This window comes from Notechis scutatus, chromosome 3 (genome assembly GCF_049901735.1).
Source record: "Notechis scutatus isolate UNSWTSFEM ecotype Mainland chromosome 3, rNotScu1.2, whole genome shotgun sequence".
Taxonomy (NCBI): domain Eukaryota; kingdom Metazoa; phylum Chordata; class Lepidosauria; order Squamata; family Elapidae; genus Notechis; species Notechis scutatus.
Window position 1 is genome coordinate 158,819,906 of NC_142011.1, and position 25,119 is coordinate 158,845,024.

The 25,119-nt window shown below is 37.6% G+C and overlaps 1 protein-coding gene across 6 annotated transcripts in view; it reads right to left on the reverse strand.

The window, feature by feature from the left end:
• MTCL1 (microtubule crosslinking factor 1) overlaps positions 1–25,119 on the reverse strand; it is a 94,593-nt gene that overhangs the window by 17,123 nt on the left and 52,351 nt on the right. For 4 of the 6 annotated variants that reach the window (XM_087961527.1, XM_026671914.2, XM_087961531.1 and 1 more), the window contains 7 exons: positions 22,236–23,561; positions 21,232–21,387; positions 11,420–11,512; positions 7,842–8,072; positions 6,360–6,548; positions 3,648–3,815; positions 1,869–2,117 (listed from right to left, as the gene is read on the reverse strand). In XM_087961527.1, coding sequence (XP_087817653.1) covers positions 1,869–2,117; positions 3,648–3,815; positions 6,360–6,548; positions 7,842–8,072; positions 11,420–11,512; positions 21,232–21,387; positions 22,236–23,561 — 2,412 coding nt within the window. The remainder of the gene's footprint in view (positions 1–1,868; positions 2,118–3,647; positions 3,816–6,359; positions 6,549–7,841; positions 8,073–11,419; positions 11,513–21,231; positions 21,388–22,235; positions 23,562–25,119) is intronic. The other 2 variants (XM_087961526.1, XM_087961529.1) reach the window with 2 other exon arrangements.

The following is a 25,119-nucleotide window of genomic DNA, read 5'->3' on the forward strand; positions in this document are numbered from 1 at the left end:
AATGTCAGAAAAGCATTTTTATTATGATTTTAAATGCCAACAAGAGATATATTGATTGTGTAGTATTTTTACTGGTGTTAGGAATATCTATTAATTTCAGCTGTTGTATTCATTGATGTAGAAATCTATATGACATTTGTAAGTACAGTTTGTTTATAAAACAAAATAATAGTGATTGGGCACATGAATCTTTGGAGACTACGTATAAGCCTTCTTGAACATTCATTTTAAAAATTAGGAGCACAAAATCTAGTTTAAATAATTTATGGGCAGAAATTCAGGCTTGAAAATATCCTCTATGTGAAAACATCTGTCATCCCCCGGTGAAGACTGACTCTGAGGGAGAGGAGGAACAGCCGACAGGGAGTGGAAGTGTGGCTCCGGAGGTTGTGGAGGAGGCTGGGGAAGGGCAAAGGCCAGCTGAGCAGTCAGAGGCCCACCCCTATCCATCCTAGGGCACGCAGGGAGGAGAGGATAAGGGAGAGACATGGTCTACTCGGGAGGAGAGGGCCTTGATTATCTTCATGGGCTGCAGATGTGAGAACTGCATAAGAGTTAGGACCTGCGTTCTGGCAAACACTGGAGACAAAGCGTGTTTTATTTTGGTTTGAGGTTATCTTGGTTGGCATCCTTCCAACAGACTGTGCCTTGTTATCTCCTTGAATTTGGTAAATACTTCTCCTGTTCCGTTGTGGAAATTTCATCATTGTAGTTTGTTTGTTTTTTATTTTCACCTCTATCTGCTCATTAAATTCGGACTGTATTGCTTTCTTTTGAAGACTATTTTTGAATACGTTTTATCTCCAACTGAGAATTATTGAACAGTGGGGCCAAGTTGGAGGCATTAAAGGACATTTATATACGTTTTAGATTTTGTTACATTTGTGTTATACTCTGGGTCATTACAACGTCTATCTCTGTAAAATTTCTATTGAAGAGCGATATATTATACTGTATAGGCAGGATAATCCATTTTTCATATATTTTTGAAGTTGGCCAATCATATTTAAGATTATCTGAAACTTAGCTAGTTTCAACATTGAAATAAATAAGCATTTAGATTATAAGTATTTTAATAAGAAACATTCCAAATATTTCTTTGACTTTTTTGTTATAAATGCTGGGAAATGCATAAAAAGGTTTTCTTTGATGAATAAGAACATCTTAAACAGATCTGCACAACATTATGCATACCTATATTTGGGAACAAAGAAAAAAATTGTCTAAGATAAGGACTCATAACAAAAATATTTAAAACAAGCATTTCTGAGACTAAAGTATCCATCGATAAAATGAAGAAGAAAAAAGTATCTAATAAAGTGAAGACTAGTTCATGAAAGTTCATGCCACTGGTTGGTTTTTAACAAGGTAGAAGAGGTTGCTGCTTTTGTTACAAAAGACTATCATGTTTGCAAAATCCTAATTCCCCTGGTTCCATATACAGAGCCATAGAAACTTCAAAATACACTTGTGTTTTCCTATAGCTGACCACCTGTTAGGTAACTATGCTGGAGTTTACAAATATTTTCCTGCTTTTACTTGTGATGAGAATCTCTAAAAATAATCACTGTGGATTTTGATTTTCAACAGTAAAGATTTTTTTTTTTTTGGCTGAGAAACAAAACAGTATTTTTGACAGAAATGAAATACACAAGAAAAGAATTGTAATCTTTAGCAAATTTCCCAGGTACTAATAAGGGTGCTTTTGATTTGGTTGTAGACTTTGTAGAAAGGGAGCCATCTTAGTATATGATGGCAACAAACTAGAAGGAGTCTGGTAGCTTCTTTTCTGATTAACAGATTTCATTGAAGGCATAAATCTAATACTCTTAGATGTATCTTGTTTTAATCAAAATATAATAACTTACCTGCTCTACTTTCCGGAGCAGATCCTTTTTTTGCCTCTCCCACTCTCGCCGGTCTTTGTCAAGTCTTTCTAAAAGCTCTACTTTTTCTCTTTTCCAGTTTTTTTCATTGTGCTGAATTTGCCATTGCAAGTCCATTACTAATCGATGACTCTCTGCTAAGAGATTCTTGTGTTCCTCTCTCTCCCTTTTGAAAGCTGTTGTGGCATCAAGGTCAGTCTGACTCTGTGCTTTTTCAGTCTTCCCTTCCAGCTGTAAATTAAAACAAAACTTCCCAATGGAACAATGGTATTTTATAGAAATTAACAGGATTTGCTACCAAATTCGACATAAGCTTTGACATTTTGATTTGAAAGAACAACTATAAAATAGGAACAATGTTTATCTAATTTATAGCTTAAGATTGCAATTCAATTAAAAATCTCACTGAAGTTTATGGTTCATGGCTCAGAATGTATATTAACTCTGATGCTTTATAGTACAAAGGGAGTTCAAATGAAAACCTATTTCCAGTACCAACTTTCTTTACCTGACAGCTGGTTATAGCATCTTATGTAATTATATTTATATAATGTAAATATATATTAAATAAATAATATACATAATTATAAATAAAGAATATAAAAAGAATATGGCTATTACAACCATAGGTGATGCTGCAAGCTCAATAAGAAAATAGGATAAAAAATAATTCTATGAGATAGTCTTTTCATTTTATAAGTTGTAAATCCTATTTTCAAAAATAGAAATGTATTATTTCTTCACTGAAACCCGCAATTTGAATTGTTTAGATTTGGTACACTCTCAGATTTTCTAATATTCCCAGAGGAATTTCTACATTAGGACATTTCCACATAGCCAACTTCATCATTTTCCAAATACTCGGAGCTACTTCTCAACTACCTTGACTGCAGCCTTTGTGAGAATCCAAGATGAGGCATCAGACTATACAGCCGATCAAAAAGGAAACAAGATCTTCACCTCCCACAAGAACCCCATTCCTATCTTCATAGCATGCTTGTTGTATAGTGTGATAAACGGTTTTTTAAGAGCAGCTATTAATTGCAAAGCAAGTTTGAAGCCTGAAGCAAACATTTTGGGTCACTAACGAAGTTTAGCAGCTAATGCGTAAAAAACAAAAGCAGCAGAGATGTTGATTCTTCTAGTAAGTAACTTTTGCCAACTGTCTCACTTCTCATATCTGTTAAGGTTCAACATCACAAATGGGAAAACTGTGATTATGCTATATGAGCTATGCGAAAAAAGGCAATCTCAGTTATTCAATGCCAATGATGGCACAGGCTCAGAAGAGGCACAATGCCAGTAAAGGATACCACCTGAAAGTGCACTCATTCTAAAGCAACAGAGACCCTACAGAGAAAATATACAATAACATCCCATATCCCAAGGGGTAGAACTTGTACCATAAATTAATTCTTAATTTTGTGCTTTCATGTCAGTTTTTGACTCCAGTGACTGCCAGGACAAATCCTGACAGCTTTCTGGGCAAGATTTTTGGAAGCAGTTTGCCATTGGGTCTTTCCTAGGGATGAGAGAAAATGACTGGCCCAAAATCACTCAGTTGGACTTCATGCCTAAGGGAGGAATAGAAATCAAGGTTTCCTGGTTTCTAGCCTGATGCCTTAACCACTAGACCAAACTGACTTTCATGTTTTCAAACTGTTGATGAAATTATCAGACCATGGACATATCTTTGCAGGGACCTGTACCTCACTTACAGCGTCATGCCCTTTGACTCAAATTATGGGGAAAAAAACCTACCTGCTCCAGCTGACACTTCAGTTTAGTCCATTCCATTTCCCATGCAGCTTTGTCAGTGGCATATTGTTGTTGCAAATCATGACGCTCTTGCTCATCGTCTTGGAGTTCTGATTGGAAGTTATCCAACACTATTTTCAGGGCATGCAAGAGTCGGCTATTATCCTTTGCCTGAAAAAAGTAAAGCTGTCTGCAGTTCTGAAATATTATAATTCAAGCATCACTTTACAAACTGTGGGATCAGAATGTCTATGGAGATTCTCAGTTATCCAGGACATGGTTGTCCCAGAGGTGCTTTTTCAAGAGGCAACTGGACTTTCTGATTTTTCTTTGAAGATGTTTCACTTTTCATCCAAGCTTCTTGGATGAGAAGTGAAACATCTTCAAAGAAATACCAGAAAGTCCAGTTGCCTCTTGAAAAAGCATCTTTGGGATATGGGATCAAAACATTTCTCTTCCCTAATGTATTTGTGAGCTTCAAAAGAGAAGATAATCTGGAAAAAAAAGAAATATTCAGCAAGTCCACAAAAGACTTGGCACTTCTTCCAATTAATAATAAGTTTTAACAACATGATTGAACTTTTTAGAACATCCAGGAGAGTTATTTAAACAGTAAATATTGGTCCCTAACACACACACAACAGAAAGGGCAGTCTACAGTCTAGCTTGATGGCTAACTTTTTTGGCCAGGCACTCCGGAGCACAGATGTGCGTCAGTCCTGCAGGCTGGAGGGTTGGGGCTGCGCAAGTTGGGGCTCGGGGGAGGGAGGGAAGCCCTGGCTTGCCCGTCCATGCCTCCGCTGCCCCCTCGCCCCCTGTGTCAGCAGTGGCTGCCACTTCCAGGCGGAATGCTGGAGGAGGAGCTTCTGGCAGGGAGGTGACCTGCCTGAATGGAGATGCCGCTGAGGGCCTGATCGCCAGCGTGCTGAGCCGGGTGGGTGGAATGTCAGGGACAGAAGTGCTCATGCCTGCTTGGCAAAAGTGGTTGGAAGGAGGGGCAGCGGGGTGGGTGGCCGGCTCTTCTGGGGTGCCCAAGCCGGCCAGGCGCTCCGGAGTATGGATGCACCGTGGGCTGGAGCCGTGCAAGAACCCCACTCAGGTGGAGAGGGAAGAAAGCCCTGGCCTGCCCGTCCTGGCCTACAGCTCTGCCCTTCTCCGGGTCTTTTGGCATGCACACCCGATACTCTTTCCTTTGCTGATCTTTGCACCCGCGTGCACACCAGAAACCAGAAGACCAAGTGGCCGATGCACATGCACACATTGGAAACAAGATCTTCCTGGAGTGTGCATGTGTTCCAGGTCACTGCTCTTCTGGTTTTTGGTGCACATGCACATGTGAAGTCCAGCTGGCTAATGCGCTGGAACCCAGAAGAGCAACAGGTGATGGGTCCATGTGCCTGGAGAAATAGCTCTGTGTGCCACTTCCGGCACACGTGCCATAGGTTCGCCATCACGGGTCTAGCCTTTAAATCCTAGCTGGATTCTACAGGCAGTCAGACAGACAGCTAAAGCTTGCCAAGAGTCAGTGTCCTCCATTTTCTGACACAAGTTTTAGAGATCACTTTACTTCAGAGGAAAAAAGCTACAGAAAATTTTTCTCTCCTTGCTAGTTTGTTCCTCTAACTCTTCAGCCTGGAGTCAAGATAAGGTTTTTAAAAAGAGATATTGGTTGGAGGCAGAGGGAAAGTTTAGTTTTAACACCTAAGTGGTGGGGGGGAAGGAAGATTTATAGGTCAGCTTTTTGTTTTTTATTGAAGAAATATGGCTGAGGGGAGTGGAGAAGATTAAGTTAGGGAAACTCGTCCTGAAGCTGCCTTTTATGCAAGGTCCAAAGCCTAGAACGAGAGGAGAGCTTTGCAGCCTCTCTGCTTTTCAGCGGGTCGGGGCCAGAAGATAGGCACAGAAAACTCAGAAAGCAGCTGCCATTTTAGAGGTGCTGAAAATGACGGCTTCTCCCAGCTGGCATGGGGATCAGGTTAAGTACTGGGGGGGGGGGAAGACAGGCAAGGGAGGCTTCTACAGCACCTCTGTGGTCTGTCATAAGTGCAAATGATGGGAGGAGCACTGCATCTGTCATAACTTTGAAACAGGTTTATTTATAGTTTTGGGGTGTTGTTTGAACTAAATCAGTGGTCCCCAACCTTTTTGGCCACACAGAATGACGCCAGCAGAAGCATGGGAGTAGGGGATGGTTTCAGTGTACAACCTAATCCTGCACGTGCACAAATAAAGTTTCATGGGCTCTCCCGTCACTTGTACTGCCCGGTTCCCAATGGATCGTGGACCAGTACCAGTCCACAGCCTGGGGATTGCCAGTAGTTTTACAGAAACTGAATTGAGCTGAAACTCAGTGATGTTATTTGGAAAGGAGATTGCTAATTAATCTCTTGGTATATTTTGATGTCTAAACACTGCATCTGTATGTAGGTCATGCCCCAGATTGGAAACTCTCTCAATACATTTGTGAGAAAAAGATTAAAGTGAATTAACTCTTACAGTCGTGATTGAGAATTAAATTGCTACGGAAATGCTTAGGTGAAATAAACATGTACATTCTGCATACCACCATTCAATGCGACACCATTCATTGAGCACTACTTCCTATTTGAGATAATCATTTACAATACAAAATACAATAGACAAAATGGATAAAACAACAAAATCACAGAGATAACTCTCATGACAGAATAAGCACCTGTACATTTGCCTTGATACCTGCTTTTGTAGCTGTAACACCTCTGCTGTCTGTAGTTGTGGTCCATGGCTGCGTATTTCTACTGTGGAATGATGGGAGTAATTTGTTATTGCAAAAACAGTATCTTCTTCCTCCTCTTCCTCCCCCTCTTCATCACTTTTTTGTTCAGACTGAAAGGTGAATTCTAGCATGGGATCAAGGTGTTCCACCTAAAATTGCAAATGAATTAAAATAAATACAATCTTATATGAAACAAATAAATTCCTACCTGAAATAACTACCAATTTTATAGATTTTCCTTATTTCTTTCTATGAGCTCATGGATGCTTAATTGTTTATGAAATCAAATTGATGAAGTGGATAAAAATGTGTTACATCCTACAAATAAGTTACTCCCTATTTTTTTAATGTATAGTTTGTTCAATGACAGGTATTAGCTAGGCTTCCAACATTTATGGTAGTACCCTCAGAATTCTATAAGAGTGAACTTGGAATTAAAGAGCCTCGGTGGTGCAGTGGTTAGAGTGCAGTACTGCACATTACTTCTGCTGCAGCCAGCTGCCTAATTTGGCAGATTGAATCTCACCAGGCTCAGGGTTGACTCAGCCTTCCATCCTTCTGAGGTGGGTAAAATGAGGACCCAAATTGTTGGGGGCAATATGCTGACTCTGCAAACTGCTTAGAGAGGGCTGTAAAGCACTATAAAGCAGACTATAAAGCAGTATATAAGTAAGTGCTATTGCTATTGAGGACTATAGTTTGCAAAAAGACCGATCTAATTAATAAACTTCAATATTAAAAATCAATATATACCGTATATAAACAAACCATTATTTTAATCTTATTGAACAAATCCTTTAATTTCTGAGATTTCTAGAATCATAGATCTAATCTCATACTGGGCAAAAATTAACACAATAGGCTTTGTAATTAACTTATTGATTTGGCCTCTATATTGGTGATATGGTATATAAAATTATTAGTATATAAATGAATTTAAAAAGAGAATATACTGCTGTATAATTTTATTGCTCCTGCTTTTAATTAATACCAAACACATAATGAACAGAGTAAATTATAATTCTATATCTGCACACAGTATTTTTAAATTGGAATGTAAAGTATCATTTGGTTCTTCTGAAAAAAGATACTCTAAACTGCAGGAGAGGCAGAAAAACGGGTTTGTAAAGTTATTGTTTTATCTCACAATCTCACAGTGAATTCACAGCAACTTTAGAATTTAAAGGTAATAGGTAACCTGGGATAACTGCACAAATGAATATATATTACTGCCTTTTTTCTTTGATGAGCCTAATTAGTTTCAAGTACTAATTTGATTTCTTTTCTGCTTAAAAACTTTGTGACAAGAGATTACAATGCCATAATGAAGACAGTTCTGGCAACTGAACTTGAAGTAATGTTATTTCTTAAAATGTATTGTGCCTATAATAAAAGTATTATCATCACATTTCTAGCTTTATTAAATAATATGGGATAGTTACCTCAAGTATGTCTTCTTCTTGCTTCTCTATTTGCCTGCCATGTCGCCAATGTTTTAGCAACCATTTCAATTTCACATATAGGATAAAAATGTTCTGCTTGAAATGTCTGAGTTCTTGATCCATCAGAATTTTCTCCTGACTCCAGGTTTTCTCTTCTAATTTGTTCTGCAAAGTCAAGCTTTGTACCTCCAAATCTTTTCTTTGTAAGTTTTGCAGATGGTCTTCTTCCAACTTTAAATAGAACAAGTATGCACAACATGAATATTGTCCTTAAGCAGCTTGTTAGTGGAATATGCCCCATTCCTCCATTTGAGCAAAAAAATAAGATTGCCAATTTTTATCACCTGATTTTATCAAGGGATCCATCTTTCAAGAAACCCAAAGATCTCAGGCTGAAGACTTAATTTAATTAACCATAATAGCCTGCTGGAAAAAAAATTACACAGCTCATTTATTGTAACAAGCTGGATTAGATTTCTGTAGTGTAAACATTTGTATTTTCTGGGTATAAACACTGTCTCTTCACTGAATTCTTTCAATGTATTGCTTACATGATTCTCGACTTGATATTGCTATATGGGGGACTACAATTTCTAACTTCATTTTCAACTAATAATTAGAAAAACTAATAGGGTTTAATGATTCTAAATTATTTCTTTTCCCTATGGATGAGGACTTTTTTTTGAGAAATACAGTACTATTTTTACGTTTTAAGAAAGATTCTTACTTTCCAACCAATTTTTGAAAGGAAAGGGCCTTAGTAATGAATCATCCTTGAAAATTTTGGTAGAACAAACTATCCAAAGAATATGATATCATTATAAACTATCCAGGTACAGAATATGAAGAATCTCTCTTGATTCAAATGTTTGAATATCCAGCAAAATATTTGATATTTTACTTTCTTTAAGATGCCAATGTTGAGTTTTTAAACAAAGAAACATACTATACATACATACATACATACATACATACATACATACATACATACATACATATATATATATATATATATATATATATATATATATATATATATATATATATATATATATTCTTAAGTTTTCGCGGTACTTACATGTATGGTGTTCGGCTTGGTTCGAGTATTTTCCCACGTCATTGTAGTTCTTTTAAAGTTGTAGCAACGTTTCAGCAGAATCTCATCTGCCATCATCAGGCTTCTGTATTGTGTTTGTCTGTGAGTCAGACTTTCACAGCCGTTTCAGTTTTAAATTTGGGGCTAGCCTACTGCTGTGCCAGAATGGTTTTTTCTTCATCCTGATCGGTTGGGAGTCTTGGTCTGTGTTTATTGGTCTTGGAGTTTGCTGTGTTCTGCTTGATTGGTGTTTCTAATATCTTCTGTCTGTTTTGTGGCTTTTTTTTGTCTTGATTGGCTGGCAACATTGTGTTCCTGTATTGGAGGCTTTTAGTGTGGCTTGGCTCCGAGTAAATGGACGGCTATCATTTATTAGGAAGCTAGGTTTCACCTGGGTGCCTGGTTGGGGTGTGTTTGAGCTGGAGGTATCAGGGGGCATCTGTTTGTGCCCAGGTGTTTGCCTGGCTTATGGTGTGGAGATTTTTTTGTTTGTGAGTGCAGGCTTCCAAATAATTGACAGATGTCCTGCCCTACATAAGAGGTACTACAGAGAAAATCAGTAAGATACTACACAGGCATCACATCAAGACTGCCTTCAAAACAGACAGAAAATAGCAGCCATCCTAAGAAACCCCAAAGATAAAATTGACCTGGAAAACCAAGGCATATATGAAGTCCCCTGTGCATCATGCCCTGCCACATACATTGGACAGACCAATGGAAGAATAAGTACCCACCTAGATGAACACAAAAATGCAGTAAAAAATCTGGAACACACTTCCTCACTAGTCCAACACATGAAAGCCACAGGTCATAGCATCGACTTCAATGGCACCAAAACCCTAGCCACTATAGAAAACCCCAGCTACAGAATTATCAGAGAAGCCATAGAGATTGAAAAAAGACCTGAAAGCATGAATAGAAGAGATGACTCCACCAGACTGTCAATTATCTGGAAGCCTGCACTCACAAATAAAAAAAACCTCCACACCACAAGCCAGGCAAATACCTGGGCACAAACAGATCCCCCCTGATACCTCCAGCTCAAAGACACCCCAACCAGGCATCCAGATGAAACCTAGCTTCCTGATAAATGATAGCCGTCCATTTACTCGGAGCCAAGCTGCACTAAAAGCCTCCAATACAGGAACACAATGTTGCCAGCCAATCAAGACAAAAAAAGCCACAAAACAGACAGAAGATATTAGAAACACCAATCAAGCAGAACACAGCAAACTCCAAGACCAATAAACACAGACCAAGACTCCCAACCAATCAGGATGAAGAAAAAACCATTCTGGCACAGCAGTAGGCTAGCCCCAAATTTAAAACTGAAACGGCTGTGAAAGTCTGACTCACAGACAAACACAATACAGAAGCCTGATGATGGCAGATGAGATTCTGCCAAAACGTTGCTACAACTTTAAAAGCACAACTATAATGATGTGAGAAAATACCCGAACAAAGCTGAATACCATACATATAAATACCCGCAAAAACTTAAGAAAACATATATATACAAACATTATGTACATACACACACACACACACACACACACACACACACTATATAGCCCAGTGATGGTGAACTTTTGGGCCCTGATTGCCCAAAGCGTGCGTGCGCATACAAAAAATGCAAAGTGTGCCCCCATGCATGCGCATGCACACATACGCCCCCACCCCTGCACGTGCACCCTGCCCCTGCGCATGCATGACAGAGACCCAAAGGCCAGCTGGCTGGTGGGAGGCATGCGTGCATGCACGGTGGAGTTGAGTTGGGGAGACAGCACATGTGCCCACAGAGAGGGCTCTATGTGCCACCTGTGGCACACATGCCATAGGTTCGCCACCACGGGAATAGTCAATTAATTAACTATCACTACTAAAGGTTCACAGTTCTGTAATCCATCAATCAACTGATGCTGTCTATATCTAAAAAAACAAACATTATGCAATCATATCTATAATTTCATATCTGCTTCATCCATAATAAATCATCTTAGTAGAATAATTTTAAAGGATAGCAATTTTTAGATTCTCTATGCAAAATTCTTTTATAAAAAATATTAGAAAAATAATTTCCACATGCTAATTATTTTCAGTAAATTCCAATTATCGGTATGTTAGTTTTATAATAGCAGCTTACAAATATATAGAACTGGACACACACACAAAATCAAAGTACGAATGACAAAATTTTATACCATATTATATTCCTGTAACCAACAATATTCCTATATTCATGTAATTCATTTTCCAAATAATATGACTGTCAGCCAGAATTTGATTTCTATTTATACATGAAAATTAGATAGATTTTTTAAAAACCAATTGTCCCTTAAAGCTGTTTCAGCACTTCTTAATTATCCACAACCAAACATATATAATGTCTGAACACTTTTTCATAAATACAGTATATGGTGCTTCTAATAGTAAGCATACCAGATGAAGTTTTCTTCCAGTAACTATTTAATGTATTTACCTGAATTATCCTTTCTGAAAAGGTTTCTTGCTCTTCTTGTCGAAGTTTCACCTCTTTCTCTAGCTGAGCCTGAAGCTCCTGGACCGATACATTCTGTGCAAGTAAAACATGGCAGTCCCTGAGTTGATAAGCGGGATAACAGTTCTTACAAAGGTAACAAAACTTTAGGATATTTACCACTGAGACTTCAAATAATACAGTCAAGATAGAGTTCAAACACCTGCTACGTTCATAATTAGTGAGAAACCTTCACAAAATTTTCTCTTGATTAATCTGGTGGTGCATTCTTTGATTGAATGTATATTTAAAATCAATATAAGGATCTGCTTTAGCTAGGATTTAGACAGCTAGATTATTTGTAACCATAGTTATCTATTCAGACATACACATGGATTTTTGAAGTGCACAGAAGCACTTACAGAAAGTTATTATATCTGAAACTTTGCATTTAAAGTTTATTTTGGTTTCAGTCTCATCAATACAACACTCCTGGAACCAGAGTTCTTACTGAAGACATGCACATGAAGTAACTGAAAATTAAAATGTTGACGAATAGTGAATTTTATTTATTAAATTTATGGTTTTGTCCTGGGGGAAGAGCCAATATCTCACTGAGCTAGTGATTGGCAATATGAATACACAATACGCTTTGTGCTTTCTGACTTATTGAATTTATTTCTGACTCTGAACTGATGTCTTTTGTCTCTGAGAAGACAGATCAAATGAGCTGTATATGATGAGCCTATCAATTATGCTGCAGGGTTTTGAAATGAAACTGAAATGTCATCTGCTGTAAACATGTGTGTTAGTATGGAAAATGCATTGTTGACTTGTAGTAAGCATGGTACCATGGTAGATCACCATTGAAGGTGCTATGTTCATAATTAGTGCAAAACCTGCACACAAAAATTCTCTTGATTAATCTGTTGGAGTAGTTTCATGGCCAAAGTCAGTGGTGAAATGTGTATTCATACAGTATTTCTCCCATTTAATTTTTAAAGCAATCATTCACATATGCATTTTTCTCATCCACAGCCTCTTGCGCTTCATTACCCCAAGTTTCCATATTTCAAATTTATTAATGCTCAAAATTACATAATTTACTTATGTAACTTTCAATTTATTCTGGAAAGGGTACTCTCTAATACTTTTTTGTACAGGATTTGTATTTTCTCTTCTGGCAATCTTTATTATTTTCTTGTCCATGCGTCTCCCCGCCACAATGAACTACTCTTGATGCTACCAAATAACAGTGGTTCCAGATCCTTTGCATCCTTCATTAACTATTTGAGTATTTTATCATAAACTAATCAATTATAGTTTTAGATATGTATTCTTATGTCAAATATGTATGTATACTTTTGCTTAAACTATGTATTTGAAACATAGCCCACTTATCTTTTTTCCTGTATTCTCTCATTTTCAGCATCCACAGAATGCTGCATAGGCAGGCAGATTGAGTTACTCACAGAATCACAGATTCACTCAGAGATCTACCATTCTGCAATCTGCTGAGTCTGCACTGAAAAATAGAAGTTTCAGTCCTAAGGAAGATTCAGCACTGCTTTTAGATTAGCTAGAAAGCAGGAAATCCTAGGATTTCCTGCTTTCTAGCTAATCTAAATCTCCCGGCAGAGCAGAACAGCTGGTGGTTGGAGAAAAAAAAGGAAAAATAGCAACTTACCAAATGCAGGCAAGTTTGATGGTGCACATATCAGGTTAAGGAGTGAGTGGGTGGGAGGAGAGGGCTAGGGCCAGCCAGTGGCACGATTTGCCAGTTCTCCGAACTGCGCAGAATTGTAACAACAATTTTGATTAACTAGAAAGCAGGAAATTGTGGGATTTCTTGCTTTCTAGCTAATCTAAATCACTGTTGTACTGTTGCTTTGCCTTCACCCAGGAGGCTTCTCTGAGGCCCAGTCAGGGGTGGTAGAGGGAAGGGGAGAAGTAGCCTGAGAGCACAGCTGAACCTTCCTTAGGATTGAAGCTTCTATTTTTCAGTGCAGACTCAGGCAGCAGATTGCAGAAAGATAGATCTCTAAGAGAATCTTTGATTCTGTGAGCAACTCAATCTGCCTGCCTGCTTTGCCTGAATTTGGGTAAAAGTTGCTCTTTTTTAATTAAAAAAAATCAATATTTCCATACATGGTGTGTTGTGAGTTAATTTTGTGAGTTTGCTTGTTAGCAAATTTTATGAGTTTGCTTGCAAGCAAATTTTATGAGTTTGCTTGCAAGCAAATTTTATGTGACAGACTTAGGTAGCAGATTGCAGAATGGTAGATCTCTGAGTGAATCTGTGATTCTGTGAGCTACTCAATCTGCCTGCCTGCTTTGCCTGATTTTGAGTAAAAGTTGCTTTTTTAATAAAAAAAATTAATATTTACATAAATATTTATAATATTTACATATAAGCCATGCCCAGCCAGTCACATGACCACCAAGCCATGCCCAGTCAGCAAGCCATGCCCACACAGTCACATTACTACCAAGCCACACCAACAAATTAGGCCATGCCCACATAACCAGTTGTTAAGAAATTTGAATCCCACCCCTAAATGGAACCCCATACATGGAGAAGATTAATCTTTACTTCCCCAGGCATTTTTAAAATTCTCATAGCTGAACATGCAAGTAAGAGGAATTTTGAGATTTATGGACTGTGTTTTGTTTTCCCAATGTTTTCACACCATGCTTTTTGCAGTTTGCCACTGAAATTCAATAGCAAACTTAGTAGGTCTGAGATATCATTTTTCAATCTTGGCCATTTTAAGAAATGTGGACTTCAATTTATAGAATTGCCAAAGTTAAAGAAATATTACTTTGGGGAATGAAAAAACAGGTATGAATGCTATATATCTTTTGTAAGTAAAAAAAAAAGTGATGTGTTCTCTGTTGAAATATTAGACATATTCTATAGAGTACAGGGCAATCTCAAATGGGAACAGTGACAAATGATTATTTTAAGAGACAAAAAGCAAAGCCAGTGCCTACTATAGAAGAATTAATTCAATTGGAAATAGATGAAAAAAGTCCTACATGGCAGTATATAAGTTAATTCATAAATTAAAATGTCTTGAACCATTCTGCCCTTTTTGCTCAATTTTAATTCCTTAATCTGAAAGCAGAAAAATTTAGACAAAGTCATGTAGCCAAAGCTTCTGAATTTCAGAAGTTAATGCTAAAATAAAATTAAAGAAGGAAGTACATTAAATAATAATCACATTTTTAAACCTGATTATTTATTTCCTGACATCCTGTCAATGGGTTTGAATAGCAAAGGGTATCAAAAATACTATCTATTTTTTTAGGCAGAGGAGTCTGGTTTATGCTTCAACAATGGTTAATTAATTGGAAGTTACGGGTGCTATCTGACCTTTGCTTGAACTACACTGCATAACTGAAGCTTACTTTTTGTCTTGAAGGGTTATAGTTAATTATATTATGCTGACATATAAAGAAACTGCAGGTGTATTGATCTTTATAAAAGAACACTTCAGTTACCTGTGATGTGATCCTGCACATGTTTAAATCAGAAATGTGTTCTACTGTGTTTGATGAGTTTATCACCAGGAAACTGGTGGGTTGTTGCTATAATCACTGGAATTATGTTGTTGAATGTCACCAAAACTACAATTCTTAACATTCTTTTAAAATACATTTTAACCATGTAACATACATTTTACACAAATAGTTGTAGTTCCTTTACACTATTTAGTTAGGGGCCAATACATCAGGCTCAACTTTTAATTAGTCCATGATGAATATTCGCCATCACTATTTGTCTGAGGTAATAACTTCTTGTAGTTTTTCCAAAGACATTCTTATCATCACCTCGATCCTATCCATCTGCTTTATCCATTATTTCCTTCTTCAACTTCCTTCAACCTTATCATGAGTAGTTGTTTCTTTCAGCTTTAATCTTTTTGCATCAGATATACAAAATTTTTCTTGTTCATCATTATCTGAATGAAATAATTTTTATAGGTCCAAGATTGACTGGTTCTTCTTGCAGCCTGTGAAGCTCTTGTTCAGATTTATAATCTGGTCTTCTCTCACTCTTTTGCTTTTCTTCTATGTCCAGTTTTTGCAGCATTGTATTTTAATTGGAAAGACTGCTGCTTCATCATTTGTTGCCAAAGAAACATCCTTATACTTTTCCCAAAGGTGCTTTTTCAGGAGGCAACTGGACCTTCCTGTTTCTTCTTTTGAAGATGTTTTGCTTCTCATCCAAGAAGCTTCTTCCGCTCTGACAAGCTAAACGTCTTCAAAGGAAGAAACAAGAAAGTCCAACTGCCTCCTGAAAAAGCACCTTTGGGACAACTATGACCTGGATGACTGAAAATCTCTACAGATCCTTATATTGATCTAAGTTTGTCATTACCGTCTCCATAATTAACTTCTCTCTCCCAGTGTGCTGTCCATGTTCTTGAACTTAAGAAAACAAAACTATCAATTTCACTTCTTGTATTTTCTTTCTTTATCATTAACTATACATGGATTTATTCTTTTTTGTAAGATGTTAGGTCAAACTTTATGTGAACAATTACTGCAATGTTTTAATAATTTCCATATCTTATGCATTGCTATTCTTAGTATGAGAGCATACACTAATCTTTTCCAATCTCCAGACAAGAATCTTTATTCTGTATTTGTTGTCATAGAGTTATGGTCACAGAAATATAGAATGCCAAAATTCTGGTTAAGTATACTTACTGAAACAAAATATATCTAATGCAAGTGCTATTTGGAGAGAAAGTGAGATTCAAATTCTTATGCCTCTTTCTCCCCAAGCATTATAGTATGTAGCAAATAGGCTAAAAGTCACTCTCAGGAAGAAAGAATAGTTTCCATCTCCCTCTTGTTTGATAATGGGTTATTTTATTTGTTTGCTTATAATTACTTAAGAATTTTCTGTCACACCATATCCCATAAGATTATTTATTTGACCATGATCTCTATTGAAGATCTCCTTTCCCTTTTCTCCTCTGGATGGAATGAATTTCTACTTTAACCTCCCTTTTCTCCAGTTCAAAATGCCCAGAGAGGGTAGGGGGAGAAATCTCCATCTCTTCCAGTTAGATGTATATTGGGGGAGGTTCTGACTTTATAATCAATAATACAGCTCAAATTAATATTATTTACCAGGATCAGAAACCATAGGAAAGAAAATTTCTCACACAATTTAGTCATTGTGGTCCATAAGTATTCTGTGAATGCTGATTTCTATCTAAGCAACAAATCCATTATTTTCTTGTTGTCCAACTTGGTTTCCACTACATCAGAGTCTGAAAATCCAATAGGTGCTTTGGGAAAATTGGAAGGCATATTAGAAGTCCCAGACTTCTGTTGTATTGCAGACGGAATTGGCAAAGATGTCTATGTCTGGTTATTGTTTTTAAATGAATCCAAATATTCCAGTCTGTACCTTCTACATTAACTTATATAGTCTAAGGCTATTTGCTTCTGACAGTGTGAGAATTTACTCTCTCAGCTGTTAGCACTTTAATTGCTTGTTCTCTTGCAGTTTTAAATAGTTCAATGGGCATCTCATCTGATCCGGGTGCTTTCTTATTTGACAGCTGGTCCATTGCCTGTCATACCTCATTTTGTAGGAAAGAAGATTCATTCACACATTACATCTGTACAAATTGTTCTATGATTCCATAACCCAATTTATAAAAAGCTTCAGTATAGCCTTTCTGTCCTCCTTTAATTTAATTTATATTAGATTTCTTCCATAAGTACTAGATCTATCTTTGGATTTTTCCCATGAATACCGTACTCTGATCTTAATTTTTTTTTCTTTAATCTCTTTTACTTATTGAAAGTCTTTATTTCCTTATTTGCTTGATGTGATGTAGATGCATTCAATTGTCAGACATAATTTTATGTCTTATTTTGGCTTGAAAATCAGCTGAACCTTTTCTTTGGAATTTTGAAAATACTTTTTCACTTAGTTTTTATGACGTCTCATTCTTCTATAGCTCCTTAGTTTCTTTTCTGCATGGCATAATGAATCTGTTTCTTTCACTGATGTTGCATTCTGAATGATTTTCCTCAAGTCAAATCTTGTTGGCATCCTTACTCTCTTTGGTCACACTGTTTTATAATCTGTATTTCAGAATGCTATGGTGCAATTTTCTATGTTCTCTTTCCTATTATGTATTAAATGTTATTTTAATATTGTATATTCCATAATGCTCATGTGTAAATTATACACATTTATGTGGCTTTAAGTTGATTCACTTGATAAATAATTATCTTTGGAAAACTCTGCTAACCTTCTCCATGATTACATTTTACCTAATCCACTTTTCCTGTAAATCCAGATTTTTCAGTTTCTCCAATGTTTACATTCCAGTCACAGATTTGTAGTAGTAGTCTTTCCTAATATTGCATTTAGCCCTTCTCAATTTTGCACTTAGTAATTTTTTTAGCATTTTTCACCACTTCCCCCTTAAGAATTGCACATTCTTGTACAACATTAATGTTGAATGACACTTTTTGAATTGTAACTAAAGACATACTTGCAATATCCTTCTGAAGGATCATTACCATTCTTTTGGCTGGCTTCATGCCCTGATACATATTATATTAACTGAGTTGAAGAAACCCTGTTTATTTATTTCAAAAATATTTTCACTTCAAAAAAAGTTGTTTGTCATTGTTCATTCTTCTCAAATTCCATGTATTCCTGTTACATATCTCCTTGTAAAATGAGAAAATCCTTTCATTACTGATTAGATTTCTTTGCAGGTTTGATCTGACTACATTATCAACTCCAGTTCTATTTTGAAAATGAATGTCTTTCTATTTAGAATCTCTTCACCTACCATATAAACTTGTCTCAATGTTCCAGCCATCTACATAGCGTTTTCTTGGATCTATGCAGAAATCATTTGCCACTGTCTTCCTTTGAGTTTGAGTTTGGAATTCCTTCTTTTAGTAGCATTATCTTGCCTCAGATCTGTGAGCCTTACCTGCCCTTTTCCTTATTGTGGACTGCTGTTAAGGTTACACCACTGATTCACCTTATCAGCAAGGGTGACCTGACATGGAACTCCGACTCCCATCAGCAATACTATCAGGATCAATAAAGCTATTGATGCCACTCCACCAAAACAGGTCAGTAATCTTTTCCTGCATTTCAGCAAGTGTTTTGAATAAACTGATTACTTTTTTGAAAACATATAACTGTGATGGTGAACCTATGGCATGTGAGACACAAGTGGCATGTAGAGCCCATTCTGAGGGCATCCCAGCTATCGCCCCACCCCTGCTCCACCGTGCAAGCGCCTGCAACTTCCGCTGGCCATCTGGTCTTTGGGTCTCTGCTGCGCATGCATGGGGGTGGGGCCTTCCCTGATCTCTGCAGTTCCCCCCCCCAGTGGACCCTACCATTCTCCCCCCCGGGGCACCCTAACTTTATCCTGCTTTTCTGCCTCCCGTGCCTTCCCCAATCTCCACAGGTTCCACTCTCCACAAGTGCCTCTCTGTGCCAGAAATGGAGGAGAAAGCTTAGAGCGCACTGGGGGGAGAAACTGAGGAGATCAGGGAAGGCGTGGGCGGCAGGAATGCATAGGAAAGCTAGGGCGCACTGGAAGGAGAAACTGTGGAGATCGGGGAAGGCACAGGCAGCAGAAATGCAGGAGAAAGCTAGGGCTTGCTGAGGGGATAAACTGCTGAGATTGCATCAACCTAGAAGCCAAAACAGGGGCTGGGGGGCGCATGCATGGGGGGGGGGTGCATGCATGGGGAGCTCACATTGCATTTTGGGGATTGGGGCACGTGTGCATGCATTAACACGTGCGTGCACACCATCACTGACATATAGTCTCTGCTTTTGGGACAGTGCACATGTTTTTCCTCCATAAAGAGGGAATCTAGCACCAAGTTGGCAATATTGGACCTTAGAAAAATTTTAAGAGATCATGCTTTTAAAGAATGTAGGTCATTTAATTTATTAACATACTTCTAAAGCATATTTTGGTTCTTTCTATCTTGAAGATATCTTTTTCATTATTTTTGAGCATAACTAAATCAGAATTCAATCAATCAATCCAAGTTTTGCAAATGAGAATGCTAGATGTTTTGCTCCCTGCACCTTTAATTTACCCATCTTCAAACTAAAAAGTCAACTTGTACTTAATGGCCAGCAAATCAAATGTACAATTCACAAATTTGTCTTCCTTCAGATAGACTTTTTATTTAAAATGTTACTACAAAATTTAAGAAATTAAGTATACATTAATTCCCCATTTAAAAAGATTATTGAAAATTTATTTTAGAAAAAATCTGAATTAAGGAAGTCATTGCTTTCCAGTCAATCATTTCTGGTTATTTATTGCTGGCTTTTGATGTAGATATAGAACCAATTCAATCCAGGTTATAGGACTGTACAATTGACAAAATGAGATGCCGTTAAGTGCTATTTCACAATGAATATTTGCAATCATCCGCAGCTAGTTCTAGGCCAGTTTTATAACCTGACATTCAAGTAAGAATTTTCTTCTAATTTTTATGGCTATTCTCAATATAGCATATATGACTAAAATAAGACCTAACAGTCTAGTGCCTCCAAAGTGATCATGGACCTCTATGTTTTGAAGGCTGTGTTCTGATCTAAAAAATTGGAAGAGATGAACATACAATACAATCGCTTTTTGCTCAGTTTAGATTCAAATGGGCTAGACTTTAATGCCCATTTAAACTCTGAAACAGTACAGCATTTGTATAGCATCTACATGAAACTGCTGGGTAAGTTCATCCATGTCCATGGATCACCAATACATTGATGGTGTCCAGCCATACAGTATATCTCTGTTCCTGGTGAAGTGGGTGTTGCAGTGGACATCCTTTTGTAATGCCTGGAGGCTGTGGGATGGGAACAACAGATTTCAGCTGAACTCTAGTAAGATGGAATTGCTATGGGTGGGCTCCTCTGTACCCAGGAGTTTATCATCTTTGCTCTTGGATGCAGTTGCACTATCCCAGACAGACCAGGTGTGTAATTTGGGGGTCCTCTTGTACTCATGGCTCCTGCTCGATGAGCAGGTGGCAACCATGGCCAGGAGGGTATTTGCCCAATTCCACAATGCATCCATGATGCCCTTTCTAGGCAGGGAGGCTTTATGCTTGGTCATTTATGCCCTGGTTATATCCCGATTGGACTACTGCAACATGATCTACATGGGCCTACCCCTGAAAAGTAACTGGAAGCTTTAGCTGGTGCAGAGCACAGTTGCACGAGCCATACTGGGTGCCTGAAGAAGGACATAGATAACACCCTTGTTCCATGAACTGCACTGGGTACTAGTTTGCTTCCGGGTTCAACGTTCAATATAAGGTGTTAGCCATCACCTATAAAGCTCTACATGGTATAAAGCTCTACAAGTTATCTATGGAATTGGCTTCTTCCCATCTCATCAGCACATCTCATCTCACTCAATTCAGCAAGGAAGGTAAGCCTGCACACCCCATCAGTCAAAAGTTTCAACTGGCAGTGTCTGCTGCCCCCTTGTTGTAGAACATTCTGACCCCAGAAAATCATAAATGCAAGAACACAGTTTCCCCCCCATCACCATCATAGTGCAAATGATTGCTAAATGAGTCAATTGCTAAACAAATGCTATCTGGTATTGTCTATCATGAGAAAAATGCTAAAAACGATCATATTTCCATTTCATTAAAATATTAGGTGGAGTTAAATACAAATTATAGGGCTCAAAGGAATGATTCCCTCTATTTTGCCCTGGCTTCTATTACAAATAATTACTGTTCCCTTTCAATGAATTTTTATTCAGCTGGCTAACCTCTAGACTGAAACAATTCTTGTTTTCTGGCCTGTAGAATTTAAGGTCTCCATCAGTTGTGCCAGGTGGTTCTGTTGTGCCTTGCTGTTGACGAATCTCTTTTTCATCTCCATGGTCTGGGCTGGGCTGCCATTCCATCTGATCCTTTTGTTTGGACTGTTAGGTGCATGGGTGGGGATTGTAACATAAAAAAAAATCAGGACAGGGAGATTAAAAAAAACAAACAAAAATGGATAAGGTAGGCAATTGAAAAAACTACAAGACAAAAAAAAGCGTGAACAGAAAAATCAACTTAAATGCAGTGTCATAAGCAAGTGACGAGAACAGAACTAAAATAAGGATGAGCAAAATAATGGGCTGAAACATCTGAAAAGCAAGAGAGGGGAAAGAATGCAAATACTGGTTATGAGGCGCATGCAATGGGGATGCATGAATCAAACCAACAGCAAGCGTATAAATCATGGAGTATATGGGGACACAAGGCTCTTACAACCTTATCTGTGCTGTGCAGAAAAATCCCTATTCAGTATGGCAGCTGTGAGAGTATGAATCCAAGGAAATGCATTATGAAAGGCAGTCTTTTGTTAGCTACAGGGCCTTTTTATTTGCTCCTTACTTATGTGAAAGAACTAAAAGCGGGCTTTTAAAGTATATTTCATTTTGGATTTTTATTTTGGCAAGACCTTTTGAAATACATTTCATATTAACAGTATAAGAGATAGTATGTGCTATGTGTTTTGTTAAATATCAACAAAACAGTTACTAATGAAATACAGCATCCAATATAATAAACAAAACAAAAAATTAGGTGCTGTTTTTTTTCTATTAGCCTTTTTGTCATGAGAAACAGCCTCTGTATGAAAATAGCAGAGTTAAAAAAAGGATTTACAAATATTTTATAAATTAATTTCAAAATCATAACAAAACAAACCTAGGCAAAATTAGCACCAGAATGCAGCAAGAAAGACTAACAAAACCGTAAAAGAAGCAAGAAGTCCACCTACCTGGAAATCTATAATTAATTCCTTTCCTTGATTTCCAATAGGAGAATCTCGAGAGATGGATGTTATTGTGGACAGGAAACTAGAGGACTCTGTAAGGTGTGGAAGAGGGGAAAGATCTTCCAGTTGTTCTTTGAAGCCAGCCCCAATGTTATCAACCTTCTCCAAGAAGCTTTGCAGTTCTTTCTGAAAATGTTTCATCCTTGAATTAACAGTGCTTAAAAGTTCTGGTTCATTATTGTTCCCCTTTTTCCTCTCAACGTTTTTAAAAATTTGCTCAGAGGAAGCACTGTTATTTATTTGGACTTTTGTTTCATATATTAAATTGTCTGTATCAATGATAAGGTGTTCCATAGCTCTTTCAAGCCTTTCAGCCTCATATTTGATACTGATCAATGATTCTGAGTTCTCTTTGGCCCTTGTTAAATCAGTGGAACACAAGTTACTAACTTCTGAGTGTTTCCCACTCCCAAAACCTGATGTCTTTTCATATAAATCTTCAGAATCACTTTCACCTCCAATAGGTCCTTCTCTCCTTGGTTGAGGTAGATGACTTTCTTCATTGTCATACTCTTTCTTTCCCGTCTCACTCTCCGCGTCACTATCCCTGGGACTGCATGTTCGCAATCCTAGGTGAGAGGCAAGATCATAGCGCTGCACATTAGATAGCAGCACACGATTTTCATACTGGAGCTTCATCACTTTTCCACTCAGTTCATTGATTTGCATCTGGGCTGACTTCAGTTCTTCTTGTAAGGATCCACTGCATTTGGATGCATTTTCATCAAACCAACCAGATTCTTGTCCAGGGTCAAACTTGAATTTATTCAATTCATTTGTTAGCTGCTTATTGTGATCTTCAATTTCAGAGATTGATCTCCTAAGAAGTTCTGCTTCTTCTTCTACGAATTGCAAATGATGACGCAACTCTGCAGCTGATTCCACAGGGTCACCATAAGGTGAGGTAGGAATGCTTGAAACACGTTCCTGGTTAAGACATACTCTTTCATACTGGCATCTCATATCCTCCATCTCAGCCTTAATTCCTCTGTTTTCCACCTCTAGTTCTACTAACTTTCTGCCCAATATGTTAGCTTCTTCTTCCACCAATTTTAAACGAAGCTTCAGTTCAGCTTCTCTTGTGCTGGGTGGCCCTCCAGCCTCTCCAATGGGGAGAGGACTTTCCACATCCCCATAGATGGATTTGTACTTTTGAAGCTCTTGTTCCAATTCATCTTTCTCTCTGCTTAGCTTGGCCATCTTCTTACGCATCAGTACTGCTTCCTCTTTGGCAAACTGAAGCTGGCACTTCAAATCAGCACTGTCTTCCTGCCAATAAAAGCAACACATATGAAGATAAAAGGAAAAAGACAAACATGTTCTGGCCATAACTCTGTAAAGCAACTTTTTCTAACCTGTTATGTTGGATTTCAACACTATCATGAGTATACGCAAACATAAAATTAGAGAAGGGGTGTGTTTGTGTGTGTCGTGTGTTTGTGTGTGTGTGCGTGCATGTACAACATGCACTTTACAAAATTCAATTGAGGAATTGCTAGTTAAAGTTGGTAAAAAAAACTTGCAATAAACTTCCAGAAACTGATAGTTCCAGAAACTATAATACAAATGTTGCACACTTTTAAATGAAGAAAAACCAATAATGTATAATGGAAAAATGGAAAATCCTTTTTTTACATTAGATTATTCAGAATATAAACTCTTAAGATTCCTTTCCACAAAATAAGTATTTATTCCAGCAAAAACAAGTTATAGAATAAGTGAAAAACCAAATTGTGTCCTTTAAAAAAAAAAACTATATACATAATTTCCAATAGAACAGAATATATGTAACTCAGAGTTGAATTAAGAGCCCTTGGAGCTCTCGATGCTTGGCTGTTTACTTGCAGACATTTCATTACCCAACTAGGAAATATCAATTTGAGTAAATGTGAGGCTTAACTTTGTCTAGAATGCTCATAGCTTCCCAGTTGAACCTATGGTTGAGTTTGTCCATGTGTTGTGAAATTAAGGAGTTTTCATCATGTCTTCTGGATATTTGTCAGTGTCATGGATGTGCTCTGCTAATCTTCTGTCTGCCTGTCCTACATAGTAGTTTTTGCAGCTCTTACACTCTATGTTATAAATGTTTTCTTCTTCTTGGGCTACTAGGTCTTTCAGTTTATTTAAGATGTTTTGGAGGTCTGTAGTGGATTACTGTGCTATGATGATGCCATGTGATTGTAATAGTCTGTTGGTTGTTTCTAAGTTATTGGTGTATGGTAGTATAATAAGCAGAAAACAATACTCCAGTGAAGAAACTATCAAGGAAAAACCGAGCGAGGCAAGCTACTGTATCTAGGAACAAACCCCATACTCTCACACACTGACCTAGCTGGGTAATAAAACATATGTATGCAAACAAATAAGTCTAGAGAGCACCACGGACTCAACACTTCATAGTCCATCAGGCATGCTCAGATATCCCATGTCAAATGTATATTTTTCAAAATAGGGACAGCCAATCTGCTCCATTCTGTATAGATACGTTATGAATATAATGCAATATTCATATAGGCACAACAAAGCCAAGCTGTTACTTATAATGCAGGTCAAATATCTCTCTGGAATTGGTAATAATACAAACTACTGTAATATTATATGTCATCTATCTTTTGCCAGTCTTAACAGATGGCAGCACTTGTTTCATTTTGTCAGAACTGGAAGCTAAGTTGGGTTAGACTAGTTAGTACTTGGGATGCCTGATACCAAAGAGATTCCAAGAGGGTAAGATAGTCTGGGATATCAAAGAAAACAAAGAGAAGATGGCATCTGCAGAATACTTCTAAACTGTTGCCAGGAAAATTGCATAGATGTGTCATGCCTTCTT